The 18,344-nt window shown below is 46.3% G+C and overlaps 2 protein-coding genes and 1 long non-coding RNA gene across 6 annotated transcripts; 1 reads left to right on the forward strand and 2 right to left on the reverse strand.

The window, feature by feature from the left end:
• Positions 1–46: 46 nt before the first annotated feature.
• Positions 47–4,116, reverse strand: COX6B2 (cytochrome c oxidase subunit 6B2). 2 transcript variants are annotated; one of them, XM_083582176.1, is made up of 4 exons: positions 3,907–4,116; positions 2,766–2,909; positions 1,510–1,610; positions 47–307 (listed from the first exon to the last, which is right to left on the reverse strand). In XM_083582176.1, exons 2-4 carry the CDS (start codon positions 2,905–2,907, stop codon positions 254–256), a joined length of 297 nt encoding a protein of 98 aa, XP_083438302.1. In that variant the 5' UTR covers positions 2,908–2,909; positions 3,907–4,116; the 3' UTR covers positions 47–253. The 2 variants fall into 2 exon arrangements, with proteins under 2 accessions (XP_083438302.1, XP_083438303.1); XM_083582177.1 differs by lacking the exon at positions 3,907–4,116 and adding an exon at positions 3,804–3,827.
• A 1,806-nt stretch (positions 4,117–5,922) lies between these two features.
• On the forward strand, positions 5,923–8,495 carry LOC310747613. Its single transcript, XR_014540957.1, has 2 exons — positions 5,923–8,028; positions 8,254–8,495. It is a non-coding gene; the product is annotated as an uncharacterized lncRNA (long non-coding RNA).
• Positions 8,438–17,845, reverse strand: GARIN5B (golgi associated RAB2 interactor family member 5B). Of its 3 annotated transcripts, none has more exons than XM_083582129.1 (11): positions 17,581–17,845; positions 15,892–16,046; positions 15,174–15,343; positions 14,793–15,060; positions 14,443–14,540; positions 12,815–12,855; positions 12,545–12,594; positions 11,070–11,836; positions 9,903–9,946; positions 9,685–9,773; positions 8,438–8,648 (listed from the first exon to the last, which is right to left on the reverse strand). In XM_083582129.1, exons 1-11 carry the CDS (start codon positions 17,597–17,599, stop codon positions 8,640–8,642), a joined length of 1,710 nt encoding a protein of 569 aa, XP_083438255.1. In that variant the 5' UTR covers positions 17,600–17,845; the 3' UTR covers positions 8,438–8,639. The 3 variants fall into 3 exon arrangements, with proteins under 3 accessions (XP_083438255.1, XP_083438254.1, XP_083438253.1); XM_083582128.1 differs by having other exon boundaries at positions 9,670–9,773; XM_083582127.1 differs by lacking the exon at positions 8,438–8,648 and having other exon boundaries at positions 8,661–9,773.
• Between the last annotated feature and the right edge of the window lie 499 nt (positions 17,846–18,344).

Here is an 18,344-nt window from a genome sequence, read left to right on the forward strand (position 1 = left end):
AGGGAGGGGGTGAAATAAAGGAAAGAAAATGACCTGAACACTGTCATTTATAGGAACAAATTTATTGAGAATGATTATTCCCTCAGCTTGTTTTGAATGAACATTTTATGTTGTTTTCCCCTTCTTTAAACCTACCAAAATAACCTTAACTCAGTGTCACATCTGCTGAGGTAACTAACAAATTGACCAAGTTATTTCAGATGGTCTGGAAGAACATCTGCTGTGGGTCCATAAGGCAAGGGGAGGTTGAAGTTTATATCCTACCAGCAAAGGTTCCCTGTGCACGCTCACCATCCCAGCGTTGTATCTGAAGGGAGGGAAATAGAAAGGAGGTTGCGGAAGCTTAGTCAACAGCCCCAGACATTGTGGTACTTAGGGCAAAATAAATCAAGTTATATCTTCCCACAGTAATGAATAATATCATTAATGTTATCATCTACGTAATTCACAATTTTCAGTTCTCAAACAGTATTCCAAAATCTCCCACCTGAGGGAGAAATATTGTGATCAAGAGCCTGTATACTTTGCTGTATTTTTAAAGTTTTAATTCTAGAATAATCTGATTAGGCCAGGGATGGGAAACTCCAGGTGTTGTTAGGGTGACAACTCCCATTATACCATCCCGACCATTGGCCATGTTGGAGCTAGCAGGAGTTGTGGTCCAGCAAAAGCTGGAGAGCCACAGGTTCCCCATCTGTGGCTAAGCAATCCAAATTCTATGCTGAGAAAACTGGATTTTGTGACCCGTATAAATTATGCAAATTTAGAAAATGTTTTGTATAGCTTATTCTGCACTTGTTACTGTATTTTTCAAAATTCTGGTTTTGCTAGTCCTGAAGAGCCTAGTGGCCTGGAATCTTGGGCCTGGTCTATGCAGCAGACTAAGATAGCAAAATGATCCTGAGGCAGAACAACAAAACTTCAGACACTAGGTGTGGGATACCATTCTTGTGTGAAAGTCCTCATAAGAAAATAAAATAAAACATTCAAGGCATGTAAAAAGCTACCAGATCAGCTATCTGCTGTGTTATTTTTCCTCTTACTGGAAGTTGTTGTTTTTTAATGCAGACTAGCAGTCTGAAGTGACTTTAAATATAGTGTACATACATATATTTCTGCTGTTCAGCTAGTATATCTTGCTATGTATCTGATTTTGCTCCAAGGATCCCCTGTGATAAAGGATTTTGCATAAAGATACTAAAAATTGCCCAAAATGCAGGCCATGACTTGAGTCTTGGCAAAAAAATTATCATTTGCTACGTTTGCATCAAGCTGCCCCTTTTTAAAGGGGTGGAATTTTTAATCAGGCAAGTTGTCATCCCTCTCCCCAAGGCCAGAATTTGGTTCAAGGTACAAAATAAGCCCCATTTCATTCCCAAAACGTTAAAGAGCATTTTTAAGCAAAAACAAAAGGAAACCATACCTGTTGTTTCAACTCCATGTTGGTTACAACTTCATTGACATTGTCGAAAAGAAAGAGTGCAGCTGACTTGATGCTTTTTTACTTACCCAGGAAACAGGACACAGGGATTTAAAGACCCTGTGGTACCATTCACACACCTTGATGTCCTTGCCGTTGGCTCTTACGGTCTTCACACAGCGGTAATAATCTGCAAGGAAGGAAAAAGAAGCAACATGTCAACTTCTAAAGTGTTACCACTCCTGTTTCTGCACTGGTGGACATTTAATGTCTGCTTAACTTCCATATCATCTGTAGCTTTGTACCAGCAAGCAGGAGTCACCCTCTCTGTAATGATAAAAAGTTCCTCTAGCCAATAAGATATCTCAGTCTGAACCTACCAACAGGACACACTGAAGCAGAAGAGCACATGGCTCCTATTGGCTTTGGCTTCAGAGACATTAACAGTACAACCCTATGCATGTCTAGTCAGAAAAAGTAAGCCCTATTGAGCTCAATGGGAGTGTGAAAGATCTAGTGGAGGGGGCTTTTGCTTACTGGCAGACCCACCCATCCTTTCACTAGGGTGAAATCCCAAACTCTCCAGGAGGTGCTGGTGAGCTAAAGTGGAATATAGAGTTTCATTTAAAAGACAGAGTGTTACTTCCAGATGGGGAGAATTTTGACTTTTTGGTTTATGTATCAGAATGTCATTTAAAGCAGCATTTGGTTGAAAAAAAGGGATCCTCCTGATACCCAAGACAGTTTCTTTGTTTGCCATTTTCACAGGCATTTCCCCCAGCTGCCTTATTATCTGAGCAACAGAGTCAAAACTTTATTAGCAATGAGTCTTTATTACTTCTGTGTATAGTACACCACACTACTAAAGCTATACTATATGAATAATAACAACAATACATAAAGCTGTAGAGCAGGGGTCCGCAAGGGGCCGGTCCACTGTCCCGGACTATATTGGGGGGGGGGTGAACGAATTTCTATGCCCCACAAATAACCCAGAGATGCATTTTAAATAAAAGCACACATTCTACTCATGTAAAAACACCAGGCAGGCCCCACAAATAACCCAGAGATGCATTTTAAATAAAAGAGCACATTCTACTCATGTAAAAACACACTGATTCCCGGACTGTCCGGGATTGAGAAGGCGATTGGGCCAGATCCGGCCCCTGGGCCTTAGGTTGCCTACCCACGCTGTAGAGGTTAGGAAGGGCATCTAAGCATATATACGATGAAAAGCCTCTGACAAATAAAATATATCTTATCAGCCTGCCCCTCCCAAATATCTCAAAAGTACCATGCATGAAAAATTTTGCCCAATGCAGCCATATCCCTCTCTTTTACCCACCCAGGTAGTTCTGGTAGCAGTTCTTGGTCTGGTTGGTGTTTGGAAAGCGTGGGTCAAATGGGGCCGTGAGATAGTCACCCTGTTTTTTCTTCAGTTGGTTGATCTCTTCTGCTGATGGTGCAGCAGCTGAAAAGGTCTGCATTTCTGAGAGGGGGGAAGATGAGAGACTCAAGTAACCTGCAACACTGCCCATTGTCAGAGCAGACAGCCACCCCAGCTCTCAGCTACATCCTAGAGAACTTAAGAGTTCTGGTCAGAAATAGCTTTTAATTCCCAGTTCCTTTGCTCTAACAGCAGGGTTGCCATATTTCAAAAAGTAAAAACCAGGACACCCCAAAGTTCTTGAGCATACTTTTTTTTTACAAAATCGCGGTATTTCGATTGATCCTGGACATCAATTCTGGCTTTGAAATCCCAGTAATGCCTGGGAAAATTCCGACATATGGCAGTCCTATCTAACAATCCCAAGGCGCTGCAAGATTAATACACCTCTGGTTTTTTCTTGGCCTAGTGTTCAACCCAATCCGGCCCATGCTTTAGCCTAGCGGTTCTCATATTCCTTCCAAACTCTTATTCCCCTCCTTGCATCATCTACTCCTCTTCTCTGCTTTAGTCCTTCCTTTCCACAGATGTCATATTACAATAACTCGTCATGGGCCTCTTAACTCCTAGCTGTTGCCACCAGAGGTATACCTAGGCTCCCTTGGCAAGGAGCTGTATCGGTGCCCCCTCCCCCGACCCTCGCACTCCTCTGCCAAGGTGCCTAGAGGAGCCTGTGCACCTCACCCTGCCACCCAGAGCAGAATCACAGACTTGTAGTGTTGGAAGGGACCACAAGGCTCATCTAGTCCATCCCCCTGCAATGCAGGAATCTTTCACCCGGCGTGGGGTGAAAGACACACTCTGGGATCAGGCCAAAGGCCCTTTTAGTCCAGCATCCTGCGGTCACAGTGGCCAACTGGATGTGTCCACATGCAGGACCTGAGTACAATAGTACTCTTTCATTCACGATCCCTCACAATCCTGCTCCATCCTCACTGGTGATTCCTAGGGCCTGGTATTCATAGCCATCCTGCCCCCCAACAGCATGGACAGGGCCCTAAAGTCTCTCTGCCAACCAAAGTGCTGAAGGAAAACCAACCCTGGGATTATGGGTTGTATGGCAGCTGCAAACTGGCAAGGTTTTCTAGGACTGAGGTAGTGGTTTCGTTCCGACTTTTCTCTCCCCCAACCCCCTGCATGGAGTAGCAGCCCAATAAATTTCCAGAAGGCGCTGAAGGGAAAGCCTTTCAGCCAATCAAATGGCAGATACCCTCCTCCTGGCACAACTGACGGTGGGTTGGGAATAACTGTCACGGAATCTTCTGGAAGGGGTGCAAAGGGAAGAATGGACAGTGGTGTGTCTTAGCGGCCAGATAGGGCAAAATGTTCCCACCTCTGCTAGAGAAAAGAGGCCACTGTTGAGTCCTGTATTTTCACACACACACAAGCTGAGGAAAAAAATGATGTGGAATCTTCCTGATTCAAATTAGAGAATAGAAGTCTGTCCATCCCGCCTCCCCACGCCCCCTTTTTATGACTCCCAATGATGGATGTTGCCAAATTTGGAGAGGGTTTTTTTTAAAGGGGAGGGGGGTATAACTGTAGTGAGTTTGGTGTTTGCATAAATCTATGCCATGTCCTTTCCCTGGAGGGTGCAAATGTCCCGAAAAGAAAGCAAAGCACACACAAGAGTTAGACACAAAGCAAATATGTTTATTGTCCAGCTGAACAGATCTAACGTGCGGCTCACACCAGAAAGGCAGGGTAGACAACTTGCATCCACCAGGACTGTTCCCTAAACAAATACTCCTACTGTTGTGTATTGAGTCAAAGGATTTTATATCTGTATTATTATTGTCTGTATTTGCATTAGGGTAAAGTAACTGCCTTTTGGTTCCAGAGGGTACAGCTACTATTGGTTCATTTAAGCTGCTGTATTTGGATCCTCTGTCTTATTGGTTTCCTCCAAAAGGCAGGACTGTGATTGCCTGATATTGTTCCCTCCAAAATGTATCCTTTCTAGCTAGTTCCCTGTCCCTATAAATGTAGCTCTCCCCTCCTCAGTTCTCAGTCTTGTTTGCTTTAATAAAGAAGTGTTACTACAGAACTGTCTCCAGCATATTATGTCAAGAGAGCTGAAATCACAAACCCCACGTCACAACACCTACAACCTTTGCTCTTCTGTTGTCTGCAATTGGCTTTCCATACTCCAGCATACTCCATAGTCCAGCATTTTTGCTTTGGCCAGAAGGCTCCACTGCCGCCAACAACAACAGCAGCAGCAGCAGCAATTATTTATACCCTGCCCATCTGGCTGGGTTTCCCCAGCCACTCTGAGCAGCTTCCAACAGAATATTAAAAACACAATAAACCATCATTCATTAAAAACTTTCCTAAACAGGGCTGCCTTCAGATGTCTTCTAAAAGTCAGATAGTTGTTTATTTCCTTGACATCTGATGGGAGGGAGTTCCACAGGGCAGGCGCCACTACCGAGAAGGCCCTCTGCCTGGTTCCTTGTAACCTCACTTCTCACAGGGAGAGAACTGCCAGAAGGCCCTCAAAGCTGGACTTCAGTGTCCGGGCTGAACAATGGGGGTAGAGAGTCTCCTTCAGGTATGCTGGGCTGAGGCTGTTTAGGGCTTTAAAGGTCAGCACCAACACTATGAATTGTGCTCAGAAACGTTCTGGGAGCCAATGTAGTTCGGTGGCCACTCCCAGTCACCAGTCTAGCTACCGCATTCTGGATTAGTTGCAGTTTCCGGGTCACCTTCAAAGGTAGCCCCACATAGAGTACATTGCAGCAGTCCAAGCGGGAGATAACCAGAGCATGCACCACTCTGGCGAGACAGGTAGGGTCTCAGCCGGCGTACCAGATGGAGCCGGTAGACAGCTGCCCTGGACACAGAATTGACCCGTGCCTCCATGGACAGCTGTGAGTCCAAAATGACTCCCAGGCTGTGCACCTGGTCCTTCAGGGACACAGTTACCCCATTCAGGACCAGGGAGTCCTTCATACCCACCTGCCCCGTCCCCCCAAAACAGTACTTCTGTCTTGTCTTGTCAGGATTCAACCTCAATCTGTTAGCTGCCATCCACCCTCCAACCATGGCAGTCTGTGTAAGGGGCTGCTCCGATCCCGACTCCCTAGCATAGGAGCAGCCAAAGTGGCCAGTTTCTCATAAGTTATTTCAGCTGGCTGGCTGGCTGACTAGCCTGGATGGACTAGGTGCTGTTGCCTTAGCACACTCCACTCCAAAAGGTCCAGCAGCTCCTCTGGTCAGTCAGCCCAGCCCTTGACTCTCCTGGGCCTGAGTAACTAAATAACAGTGGAACGGACTTTGTCAGGAGGTGGTGGGCTCTCCTTCACGGGAGGTTTTTAATAAGAGATTGGATGGCCATCTGCTTTAGTTGAGATTGCCTGCATTGCAGGGGGTCCCTTCCAACTCTGCAATTCTTTGATATGATTCTAGGATCCAGGTACCCTGATTTTGGATGTTGCTGCCTCTTTAATGTAAAAACTCCTCCATAATGTTCTTCCTCCTCACTCTCCAAGGCCAAATAGTCTTAGTTTAGCCATGAGCACCTCAGCACTTGGTGCTTTGGAGAAGCAGCTGAGAGTTGGCACCTCTGGCAGCACCATCATTTCCCTGCCCTTCATCTCAGGTGTGTGTGTGTGTGTGTGTGTGTGTGTGTGTGTGTGTGTGTGTGTGACTGACTGCAGCTGCAAGAGTATGCATAGCACCACCCCTGGTGGCTATTTCTGGAATGCACCTTCCTCAGAAGACCCACTCCAGAGCTCAGAGAGGATCTCTTCAGGCTGGGAGCGGGTCTCCTTCCAAGCCAGAGGCTTGTTGAGGCTGCTCAGTTGAGACAAGGGGAGCCTTCTGTGCCTCAGCTGAGCAGCTTAGAGGGTCTCCCTGCCTCTCTGGGAGGCTGAAGAGCCTCAGCAAAGCCCCTTTGCGCCTCTGACTCACAAGTAGACCCTCCCTGGAGCCTGAAGAGAAAATCATCTACGGTCTCCAGAGACTATCTCCTTGCGAGCCAGAGGGGCTTTGCGGAGGCTGGGCAGGTCTCTCCCCTCACTTCGGGGCCCAGCTGAGAGGTGCCAGAACACTGTTCCAGCGCTTTCCAGCTGAAAAAAAGCCCTGCTTTTACCACCCATACACTCTGTTTAGGTAGTTCCTTCTGGAGTCCCCCACAATCTCTTTTTGTTTTACTTACCATGGAACAGTTTAGTATCATCAGCAAAATTGGTCACCTCACTGACCACTCCTAATTTTAGATCATTTATGAACAAGTTTGAGCAAACTGCAGGAGGCAGTGGAAGACAGGAGTGCCTGGAGTCGGACAAGACTAAATGACTAAACAACAACAATGAACAAGTTAAAAAGCACAGGTTCCAATACGGATCCTTAGGGCACTCCACTTTCTACATCTCATCATTCAGAGAACTGGCCATTCATACCTACTCCTTGCTTTCTGCAGCTTAACCAATTCCTGATCTACAAGAGGACCTCTCTTCTTCCTTGACTGCAAAGCTTACTTTGGAGTCTTGGGTGAGACACTTTGTCAAAAGCTGTGGACTCATCCACATTTACCTTTTGCCCCGAGCTTTCTAGGCACAGGTCTGCACTTTAAAGCACTGTGTCTCAGCACTTTTTTTCTGGCACCAGCACTTTCCCTGCAAAAACTTGCTGTTTAACACTAAATTGGAACAAACAGCAATTTGGATTTTCCAAGCTAGCTTTTTCCTCTGAGGGAAAAAAATTAAATGGTGCTCCAACCCTCCACATCACCCACCCACCTAGCCAACAAATTATCCACAAGTGGAGTGATAACATTTCTTCATTTGGCAGGTCACACTTGAGCAAAGGTAGGCAAACTAAGGCCCGGGGGCTGGATCCGGCACAGTTGCCTTCTGGATCCGGCCCACAGATGGTCTGGGAATCGCCGTGTGGATCGGCATGGATCTGATCGTTCGGGCTGCACCAGTGTGCACATTCAGCAGCGCCTGCTCCCTCCCTCCTCCTGGCTTCTCCCTGCCCTGCCTACAGCCAAGAAGAAGGGGACTGGCTTTGTTGGTGCCAGCAGCAGCAGCGTTAGCGCTCGAGTGGCCACCATTGTAAGCAGGCTCAATTTGGGCTTTGTTGCTGCCAGCCCTCTCCGGAGCCCTCTCGCACCGTCCTGCTGCCGCCAGCCCCTGCCGCTCGCAAAACACAGGTAAGGAACCACTGGGGCTTGTTCGGTACTGTGGAGAAGGGAGGGGAGAGTCGTGGGGTGGTGGTGGCTTACCTAAGTAGAATGTGTGCTTTTATTTAAAATGCATCTCTGGGTTATTTGTGGAGCCTGCCTGGTGCTCTTGCATAGAATGTTGTGTGCTTTTATTTAAAATGCACCTCTGGGTTATTTGTGGGAATTCGCTCATATTTTTCCCCCAAAATATAGTCCGGCCCCCCACAAGGTCTGAGGGACAGTGGACCAGCCCCCTACTGAAAAGGTTTGCCGACCCCTACACTTGAGGGTAACTATCTGGCTTACAGTCACAGGCATCAAGTCCTCGTGTCAACAATCTGTGAGATCTGGTTGGGTTTGGCTCTAACCAGAAAAGGAAAGAAAACAAGACCTCCTCCTCTTCCTTCTTGTATGTTTATTAAAAAATAGTCTGATACTTGGCATATCTATAGCAACGAGTTGTTCCAATTTCTCTTTATATATATAAGTAACCTTTATTGAGTAGTATCCTGGTTCACTCATCACTTCAACACGGGCTGTGACAGGAACCAAATGTGCCGTGGACTCCATCCAGACAAGGTCCTTTCAAAGTGGTTCAGTTACAACTTCTGAAAGCAAGAGCAGGGGAGCACAATGTGTTACAACACACCATCTATTTAAGGTGGTCCTATCCTGGTTTTCAATTTAAAGCCCTCAAGGCAGCTTACCTAACAAATGCAAACTATATAAAACATAATATCAAAGAGCAGTTGTCCTCTTTGTCATTGCTTCCCCTACATCCAGGAACTCAGATACCATTAAAAGCTTGGGTAACTAGAAGGGACCTAAAGGATAGTAATGAGGGTGCCAGGCAAGCATGACCAGACAGAAAAACCCTCTCCCTGTTAGCTGTCTACTAGGACTGTTCCTAAGCAGGTTCTCCTAGGAAAACACAGCCTTTGCTCTTCTGTTGTAAGCTATAAGTGGAACTGCAGTTGACTTTCTACACTATCAGTAGTCCAGCATTTTTGCTCGGGGCTAATGTTCTGTCCACCCTGGTCGTCTTCTTCTTCATCATCATCATCATGGCTTGGTGGCCATGATGTAGCTGCAATGGATGGGGCAGCACACCTTTCCCACAACCCTTGTGATTTGTGTCATTTTATGACCCCAATTATATTTAAAATCATTATTGTAATTATTGTAAAAATGGAATGTGTTTTGGGGAGGGGCCGTAAAATTAACACTTATGGACAAATTTCCGTTGGAGCTTCGGTGGTTTAGAAATGCAGAAAAAAAGCCCCTGGAAGAAAGAAGAAAGCATGGGAGAACTTTTACACTATGGGCTGGTTCAAATATGACTGCAACCTCAAGTGAAGGTTCAGCACATGGAAATGGGCTATCACAGATCATCACCTCAAATGCACATTTTGCTGTCTCACCAGTACCATCCATTTAATGCTCTTATATCATGGTCTCATTGATAACCCTGGCAACTGTAGTTTGTTCAGGGTGCTGGGAATTGTAGGTCTGTGAGTTCCGCGTCCTAAGCATACTACAGTTCCCAGGAATCTTTGGTGGAAGCCAAAATCTTTAAAGTTGCATTAGAGTACTTCAAATGTATGGTGTGGGTTAGGTTTAGCATCTTACATTAGGGTCCGGTACCTTGTAATCACCCTTGCCTTTCAGTCTCTCCAGCGATGAGGACAAGACACTATAGATGGTTATGAAAGTAGGGCTGCTTCTTTGTCTCGCTGCAAAGCAAATGGAGCCGTTAGCAGGTGCCTGGCTCTCAGTGATACTAGCACCAGGCAGGAGCATGATGGTGGGGGATATGGGAGCTAAGCATTGCTGTAGAGCATTTAATTGGCATTTCGTCTTACCTGAACTCAGAGCCTTTCCCAATTTGTTTATGGACTTATTGCTCCTAGTAAAAAAGAAGTTTAATTAGTTCACTTTGTACAAGGAGTTAAACATAAAGATACAGTTATTGATTTCTTAGTATTATTATTCTAAGGTTTATAATAGCCTGAGACCATTTACTGGCCCTGCTTGGAATCCCAGGAATCAAGTTTTAATTAAAAGAAGTATGTGTCTGTGAGATTGTATATAACCAACATGCTTATGTCTAATTAACATATGAAAGAGTTGTTGAACTTTTTAAAAAATGGTTGAGCTTTTTTTGGGGAGATCACAGATCAGGGACATTTCCTTTAAAATCTAAACCAAAACAAACCCAAGGGAAAGCTTTTGTTGGGAAGGCAGGTTTTTTAATTTTTTTGAGGCTTGGGGGGCAGCTGTCCGCCCTTGGTCATGACCATGAGGTTTAACAATGTCCCTTCATTTTGGAACTGGAGAATCAATTTTTGTTCTCCCCTAGTCTACCTGAGAAGCTTAGTGGGTGAAGAGATTTAAGCTAGTTGCTCCAGCTCAACCGCATGGCTCTGATCAGTCATACTTGGGTTCCTATACCCATAATGTAGGAACTTTCACCACTTTGTAACTAAGGCCACATTTACTGTCTGTGCAACTTTTTGAAACACATAAATCTGACTTTTAGAGAGTTTGTAAGTAAACCATTTTTAACTTACCAAATGTGTCGTCTTTTCCTATTGGGGGGGGATTTTGGAAAGAAACTTTTTAAGGGGACATTTTGGAATTCACTTGAAAGGGCATATTTTAAAGGTCTGACAGCCTATATTTCCACGCTTTACTTTGCTGCACATATTGTGACTCTAAATCTCTGCCGGGGTTCTCTCAGCAAAAAGTACTTGCCCCAAACTTGGATTTTGGCATCCAGGAATTCTCTTCTCTATATTATTTTCCCCTTGAATCAACACTTTCTAGATCTCATTGAGGCAGAAGTGAGAAAATAATATGACTGCAGACGTCATTGTTATACGGAATAGAAATGAATGAACATGGGGGATGTTAGGGTGGTAGGCTGCTCGCATGTGCATTCCTTGGAACATACAGAGAGCCCTGTATGTGCAAGATTTCTGATCATGGGAAGAAAGGGCTCTCAATGCCAGTTGGTTCTCCCAGCTTACCTGGATGGTTTCCCTGTGGCGCTTCTGGACTGGATCTGTTTAGCTAGATCTTTACTTTGTTTTTCTGTTTCCAGTGCTTTGCTCTGAGGTCTTGACGTTTGGCCACCCACTTTGGAGGGCCTCACACCTGCATTATCCCAGCCTTGATCAGAAGGTCCCACTGCCAGCGATGCCTTTGTCCTGCGGAGTTGTAGAGAAGGCTCCTTTTCCTTCGGGGATGGACTCTGAGAAGGGGGGTGCTCCTGCTCTGGGGAGGGGCTTAAAGGAGACTGTGGCCTGCTTGGCATTGGGGATTTCACATCTGTGCGGAGTTGTGAAGAGGGCTCCTTTTCCTTTGGGGATGGGCTCGGAGAAGGGGGGCGCCCCTGCTCTGGATAGGGGTTTAAAGGAGTCTGTGGCCTGCTTGGCGTTGGGGATTTCACGTCTGTGCGGAGTTGTAGAGAAGGCTCCTTTCCCTTCGGGGATGAACTCTTAGAAGGGGGGCGCCTCTGCTCTGGGGAGGGGCTTAAAGGAGTCTGTGGCCTGCTTGGCTTTGGGGATTTCACGTCTGCTGTCTGTGAACGTGAGGGGCTGCTCCGATTCCGACTCCCAGACTTAGAAGGAGCAGCCAAAGTGGCCAGTTCCCCAGAAGTCATTCGATCATGCCAGCTAAGTAGCCTGGATGGGTTAGACGCGACTGCCTTAGCACCCACTCCACGAGGTCCAGAGGCCACTGAGGTGGGAGATCTTGGGGCAGAAGTGGCTGGTGGTGGTCTGGACGTGTGCCCCTGGAAAGGAAGAAGGAGATGCTATCCTCCTGGCCTAGGTGGGTAATGGAGCCCCAAAAGGCAGGGAAAGATAAAGGCAATTATCATACCTTTGCTTCCAAGGAAAGCTTGGCCCACCCACTTCTCGATGAGCTAGAGGTCCTGCTTTCTGAATCCATTCAGGAAGGTGGTCCCCTGAGCACTGCCAGCTGAGCGCTTTCCAGCTGTTGGGCGGGAGACTCCACTAGACTACATGGGCAGGGGACCATGTAAAAACATTTTGCCTACTACAATACAAAACATGGAGCATCCCCCATCCCGATCTTTTGCTTTTAAACATCTTGCCTGAAGAGGAGTTCTGGAGAACTCAGAAGCTTGCACACTATTTTGTTATATCTTGGTTGCTCATAAGAATATAAGAAAAGCCTGCTGGATCAGGCCAATGGCCCATCTAGCCCAGCATCCTGTTCTCACTGCCTACCAGATGCCTACAGGAAACCTGCAAGCAGGTCCAATAAGGGAATCGTCTGACTATGGATTGTAGAACATGGACAGCATTTGATTTCTTGTGAAGAACTGAAACTCTGCTCTTCTCCCAGGCTCTGGCTTCCCACATTAGTGCCATTTTTTTGTCATAAAGCACCCCGAGTCGGACAGCCAGTGGGTCATCTGTAATGGCATCTACAGAGTCGGAGAAGGAAACGTTCAGACTCTTTTAACTGTTCTTACCTCCCTGGCTGGGATTCCACGTGTTTCTTGAGCAGAGCGGCCAGCAACACCTTTAGAGGGAGGAAAGGAGAGGAGGCAGGAAGCAAGATAGTGAATGCTATGGAGGCTCCAAAGAGACTTGTGGATGAAGAGGGGTCTGTAGAAAATAGTGAAGAGGCACAGGTTCTAGGGAAATATACCCCTGCTCCCCCAGCTGCTTCAGAAACTCAGCTGCATTAAAGCTGACATTTAACCTGAGGGGGGCCTTGACTTCAATCCTTCCATCCTTACCTGATTTTCGGATGATACGTTTTGCAACAGGGGCACTTTCCCTGCAATGGAAAGGCTGGAATGAAAACTGCACCAAAAAAAAAAAAAAAAAAAAAAAAAAACCTACCACAGTTTGACCAGAGCTGAATCATTGACTCCAGCATTCCCCAACTTGGTGCCTTCCAGATGTTTTGGACTCTAACCAGGGCTGGGTCCAGGACACCTTGCCACTTGAGGCATTCCACCTCAACTCCCTGCTACTCTGCCTGTGCGGCAGTGGAGTATGTCACGCAGATGCAGCTGTGGTGTGGGAAGGACATGGTTGTAGACGAAGTGGCAGATGAGGCAGCGTGGAGGCAGCACAGCCACAGAAGCAGTGGCAAGAGCAGTGCACTCCTCGGTCCTGATCTGCTACCTGAGGCAACTGCCTCACTGTGCCTCATCTCCCATCACCCTTAGCCAGCATGGTCAAAGGTCAGGAATAGTGGGAGTTGTAATCCAAAACATCTGGAAGGCAGCACACTGGGGAAAGCAGCAGATTTACTCACAGAGATGGGAACAGGGACACACTTGTGCTACCTGCATTTTCATTGTAAAGTTTGCTAGCAAGGCCTCTCCTCTGCCACTACCCCTCACCACCCCATTGCATATTGTTGAAGACTCAGTCCTCCCCCCACCCTATAGGACTGGAGTGGCCTGACCACCAGTTTAAAAGCAACAATTGTGTTTGTCCTTTTGGTTAAAGAGCAAAACACAGGTGCCTGACAATGTGTTCTCTCTACAAAATATACTTCCAGATACCCCTTGATTGTCAACTCATTGCATTTCCAGAGTTGGGTCGTTAATCCATGTTCACATGACATTATCCAAAATGCCTGTGTCTCCTGGGTTTTGTTATAAGATAATACTGTTGGGTGAAATGTTTCTCAAGCCAACTTCACACTGATTGGAGTGCTTAAACCATTTCTAATTTCTAGCCAAGATAAGAACACCTTTCCATAGGGTAAAGACATCGCCACCCCATCAGTGCCCCCTGCTGTGTTCACAAGCAGAAGCTAATCTGACAGTAATGAAGCTGGGCTGATGTGAACAGCTAGTGTTGCTGGCCAGGTACAATACCATGGTGCAAAGCATAATGAATAAATGAAATGCAACTCCTTCTACACTCCAGGGCAGCTGCATTGGGCACGCAGGCTGAATCAGAAAAAGTACTGCCTCAATGGACTAATGCAGAGGTTTCCAAACATTTCATGTTGGTGACACACTTTTTAGACATGCATCATTTTGCGACACAGTACCGTAATTCAGTTTTACCAGCAAACTGAAGGTTAAAACTAATCCCTTTCCAGCCTGGGGAGGAGCACAGGGAGGGTTCATGCGACACACCTACACACTGCAGCCAACACACTAACATTTGAAACCAAGGAGGGAAGCAAGACCTGTTAGGATGCTAATAATGTAAGTCCCTCCATCCTATGCTCAGGTTGTATATCCTAAAGACAACAGTGTCTCCGCTGGCCATCATTTTGAGGCAATGAACTCTGGGTAAGCAGAGGCAACCCTGGAGTCTCTTGCCACTTGGAGACTAAGACTGCATGCAAAGATATCAAGTTAAGGGTTGTTAATCCCAATACAGATGAAACACATACAGGGATCTTGATGTGCTCTTGACCAGGTTGGCTTCACGCAGCTGCTCCTTCACTATTTCATTGGAGTCTTCTTCAGCCATAACAATTGCAAGCCAATGCTGATGGAGAAAGACAGCGAGTCATGCACACGTATAAGAATACAGTAAGGATGGCAGCCAGGGACTGGGATGTGGGGCAAGGGTGAGGGTTAGGCACCCATAACAAACTACACTTCCCAGGATTCTTTGGGGGAAAGGCAGGTTTTAAATGTATGGTGCATGTACGCATCTGAAACAGAGAGACTGATGGGTTGGCCAATGTGACGGCCAAAGGTGGTAGACTTTGAGGGGGCTTTGTTTCATGAGACTGACCTTCTCGGGCGTAGCACGAAAGCTAGCGCTCTTCCATATCGTGTGGAGCCCGGATTGCTTTGACGTAAAGCTGATTGGATCACTGATCCTGCCACTGGCCACATTCAATACATAAATGAGACGCAGCCAGCGCTGAAAGATGATGTCCTCTTGCCCTGCAGGGGCACAGAGTTGCAGATAATATTTCCGGCCATTTGCCATCTTCACTCTCAGCTGCCGTTCATTCATGCTATGTACTTGAAACGCCACCAGGTTTAAAGAGATCAACCTGCGGGCAGAGGAAAGACTCAGCCTAGGAACCTCTGAGGTGGTGGTGGTGGTTTCTCTGGGAAGGTTTTGGGGCGATGGAGAGCAGGAGCTGGGTGGCTGTGCTAGTCTCACCTAGTGACTTCCAGGTCTTTAGCCTTTGCCTCTATATCTCTGATGCCTTTTCTCACCCGGGCAATGACCATCATGTCTGGAAGCAGCAAACCTGGACTGCTGGACAAAATGCCAACCATAACTAAATTGGGTTGGTTGTGGATCACGGCATATTCACCCGTCTTGGTTAACTGCATGGAGAGAGGAGGGTAAGGAGTCTGCTAAGAACGGAACAAATGCACGAGTGTTGGGCACCTCAAACAAGCTAGAGCACCTGGAACTGACCGGGCGCTGCAGGGAGTAACTAACAGGACATTTCCCAAGCTGTTCCTCAAAGGATGGCCTTCTGCAGGCCTGGAGTCTCTTCAACTCGCTATCAAAACCGGGTGGAAGGAGGCAGAAAATGGTCATTACCTCTGGCTCCTCCTCCTGTTTGGGCTCCCTAACTCTCTGCCCTATCAGTTCCATTGGGCACCAGCAGTGGCAGATCTTGGGGTCTCACACTTCAGCGGTGCCCAAAATTTGGCACACCCCACCTCTCATACTCCATTCTAAATCGTAGTTGTGGCATTCCTTGGGTGGGCTGAGCCCCATCAACTGAATGGTTTTTTTGGGGGGGGCTGACTTCAGCCCTTAGGAGTTGGCACCCCTCCTCTGACAGGGAGCCATGCAAGAGAAATATCTCCCTTCTGTATGAAAAAAAACTCCCACTGCCCGGCCATGACCAATGGTCCATCACCTGTAGAAAGGTCCCCTCAAAGATCTCCCCTTCTCCTAATGGAGAATACTCCGGCCTCCGCAGCAGCTGCTTGAGTCTCCCTGTTGCTGAGAACCGGCGCTGCGCAACCCGTCTGCCTCTGCGGGTTTTACGTGGAGCCCTCCTCCACTGACGTTCTAGGAGACAGATTGGGAAATAAAAACAAACAAAAATAAAAAAATAAATCCCACCCTAACCCCTCCCCCAGACTAGAGGCCTCTCCCTTAAAATCACAGATTGCATGCACACACCGTATGTTCAAATTGAATTCCTCCAAAGAATCCCGGGTACTGCAGTTTGTTAAGGGGCTGGAAACTACAGTGGTACCTCGGGTTACATATGCTTCAGGTTACATACGCTTCAGGTTACAGACTCTGCTAACCCAGAAATAGTACTTCAGGTTAAGAACTTTACTTCAGGATGAGAACAGAAATTGTATTCCGGCGGCGCGGCGGCAGCGGGAGGCCCCATTAGCTAAAGTGGTGCTTCAGGTTAAGAACAGTTTCAGGTTAAGAACAGACCTCCAGAACGAATTAAGTACTTAACCCGAGGTACCACTGTATAGCTCTTTAAGGGGGTAAAAACAGCTTCCAGGATTTTTCAGGAGGGTGTGTTGCTTTAACTGTGGGGGTAATTCTGTGGTGACATCATCTTTTGTGTTTTAGGTAACATTATTTGAACTCCAATTGTTTGTTAACTGGCTGGATCTTCCCTACAAAAATAATAAAGAAGTATGCCTCAGGAAGTTTGAATGCTTAATTCTTATTGCAATTTAAAAGATGTGGCCATTGTAACAGTTCTGCAACCTTGATAATTCATCTGGAAGCATGATGTTTTCTCTAAAAGTATGAATTTGGGGATGGGGAACAACCACCTGTGGCAATATATGTAAAGAGCAAACATTTCATGTGTGTCAAAATGATGGTAATGTTCATTAGAACAGTTTTTAAAGGCTTGTTTTCCCTCTGCCTGCTCTGTTGCTGAATGGAGCTGGTACTTTTACTCCAGGTTAAGACACACTAGCTTTCTTTGCACCAGTTTCTTGTACTGTACATAGGATTGTTCCCCTAATTATTAAATTATCAGGGGGAAAATCTGACAGTCCTCAAGAGAGGTTTAAATGACACACATGACAACACTTGTATGCTATTTAAGTTGCACCATTGTGGCGTGACTTTGGTCACAAGAAGAGCTGCATGTAAAACACTTTTCAGTTAATATCACATTTTCTTAATGCTCCCTAGCTCAAAGGAAAGAATAAAGTTAAAACATATAGAGCTTTCTGTTATTTTTGGGGAGCGGGGGGAGTATGTGTTTTTGTGACCAATGTAGCAAACTCAGTCAACATACATAAGTTTCATTGTTCTAAGCTCATAAGATTTCATTCCTAACGTAACATTTCTTGTCAGTTCACCAAGAAAGCAAGCAAAACTATCAATATAACAAAGGACCATGAAATGAATTTCTGAGCAAAATTAGAGAAATTCTGAGTCGCCTTGCATGCCATGATTCTGGTTGTTTTGCATGTGTGTAAAACGCCTTTTTGGAAAACTGGGAAATTTTCTTTAGAATGTTATAGAACCTGTTAACTATATGTGAAAATCAAAAATGGAGTCTGTAGGTTGACACACCCCACCCAGCTCAACAACTCAGCATCTTAGCTCCTCCTACCTTGAGGGTGTTTGTTCATAGCCGAGTTCCTAGGATCATCAAATGCTGTCTTTTGTGACTTAAAGGGTCAGTGTTCACAAACACCTCGTCTCCGCAACTGGTTCACCAGAAACTGATATGCACCCCTCTCCCAATGTAATATAATGTTGGCTTGCAAGCCTCCACATTGTGACATCAGCTGTCCAACAGGGGCCAGGCTGCTCCATTGTTGTCAGGCAGCTGAATGAATAGTAAAAGGGGACAGGGTCAAACATGGGCATAGCTAGGCTTTGATGGAGGGCAGGAATTATGGGGGGGGGGGACAGAAGCGAGCTTATTACAACACGGTTGGTTGGTTGGTTGGTCAGTTAGTTTTTTTATTTATTTACTTGATTTAGGGGGGCAGATGCTCCCCGCCCCCCCTTGGCTACGCACATGGGATCAAAATGTAGTGGAGCAAAAGTGTGATAGTTGTGCATCCTGCTCTATGCCTTTAGCAGCTTGACAGAAGGCAGCACCGTAGAAGTGTATAAAATTATGTGCAGAAAGCGGACAGGGAAAAGTTCCGCTCCCTCTCTAGTATGAGATCCACATCACACATTTAAAGCACACCCAGTGCACATTTAAAGCCCACGACGTCTCCCCCAAAGAATCATGGGAACTGTAGCTGAAAACCCATTTGCTCCGACTAAGCGTGAAAGAGTGGTTTTCCCTAGTGGGAAAGAGCAGCAGTGAGGATAGCCCTCACTGGATTGAGCACATCCAGTTCTTGAAAACTCCTCCAG

Source organism: Podarcis filfolensis (genome assembly GCF_964270895.1).
Source record: "Podarcis filfolensis genome assembly, chromosome: 13".
Lineage (NCBI taxonomy): Eukaryota > Metazoa > Chordata > Lepidosauria > Squamata > Lacertidae > Podarcis > Podarcis filfolensis.

Excerpts from the sequence above, each read along its gene's own strand:
- COX6B2 (XM_083582176.1), bottom strand. The coding sequence starts at position 2,907 with ATGCAGACCTTTTCAGCTGCTGCACCATCAGCAGAAGAGATCAACCAA. Across the intron at positions 1,611-2,765 it reads CTGCTACCAGAACTACCTGG|ATTATTACCGCTGTGTGAAG; the intron begins GTGGGTAAAAGA and ends CCTTCCTTGCAG. Across the intron at positions 308-1,509 it reads CCCTGTGTCCTGTTTCCTGG|ATACAACGCTGGGATGGTGA; the intron begins GTAAGTAAAAAA and ends CCCTCCCTTCAG.
- GARIN5B (XM_083582127.1), bottom strand. Across the intron at positions 12,856-14,442 it reads AAGAGCACATCAAGATCCCT|GGAAAGTGCCCCTGTTGCAA; the intron begins GTATGTGTTTCA and ends TTTCCATTGCAG. Across the intron at positions 9,774-9,902 it reads GGGAAAGGCTCTGAGTTCAG|CGAGACAAAGAAGCAGCCCT; the intron begins GTAAGACGAAAT and ends TTTGCTTTGCAG.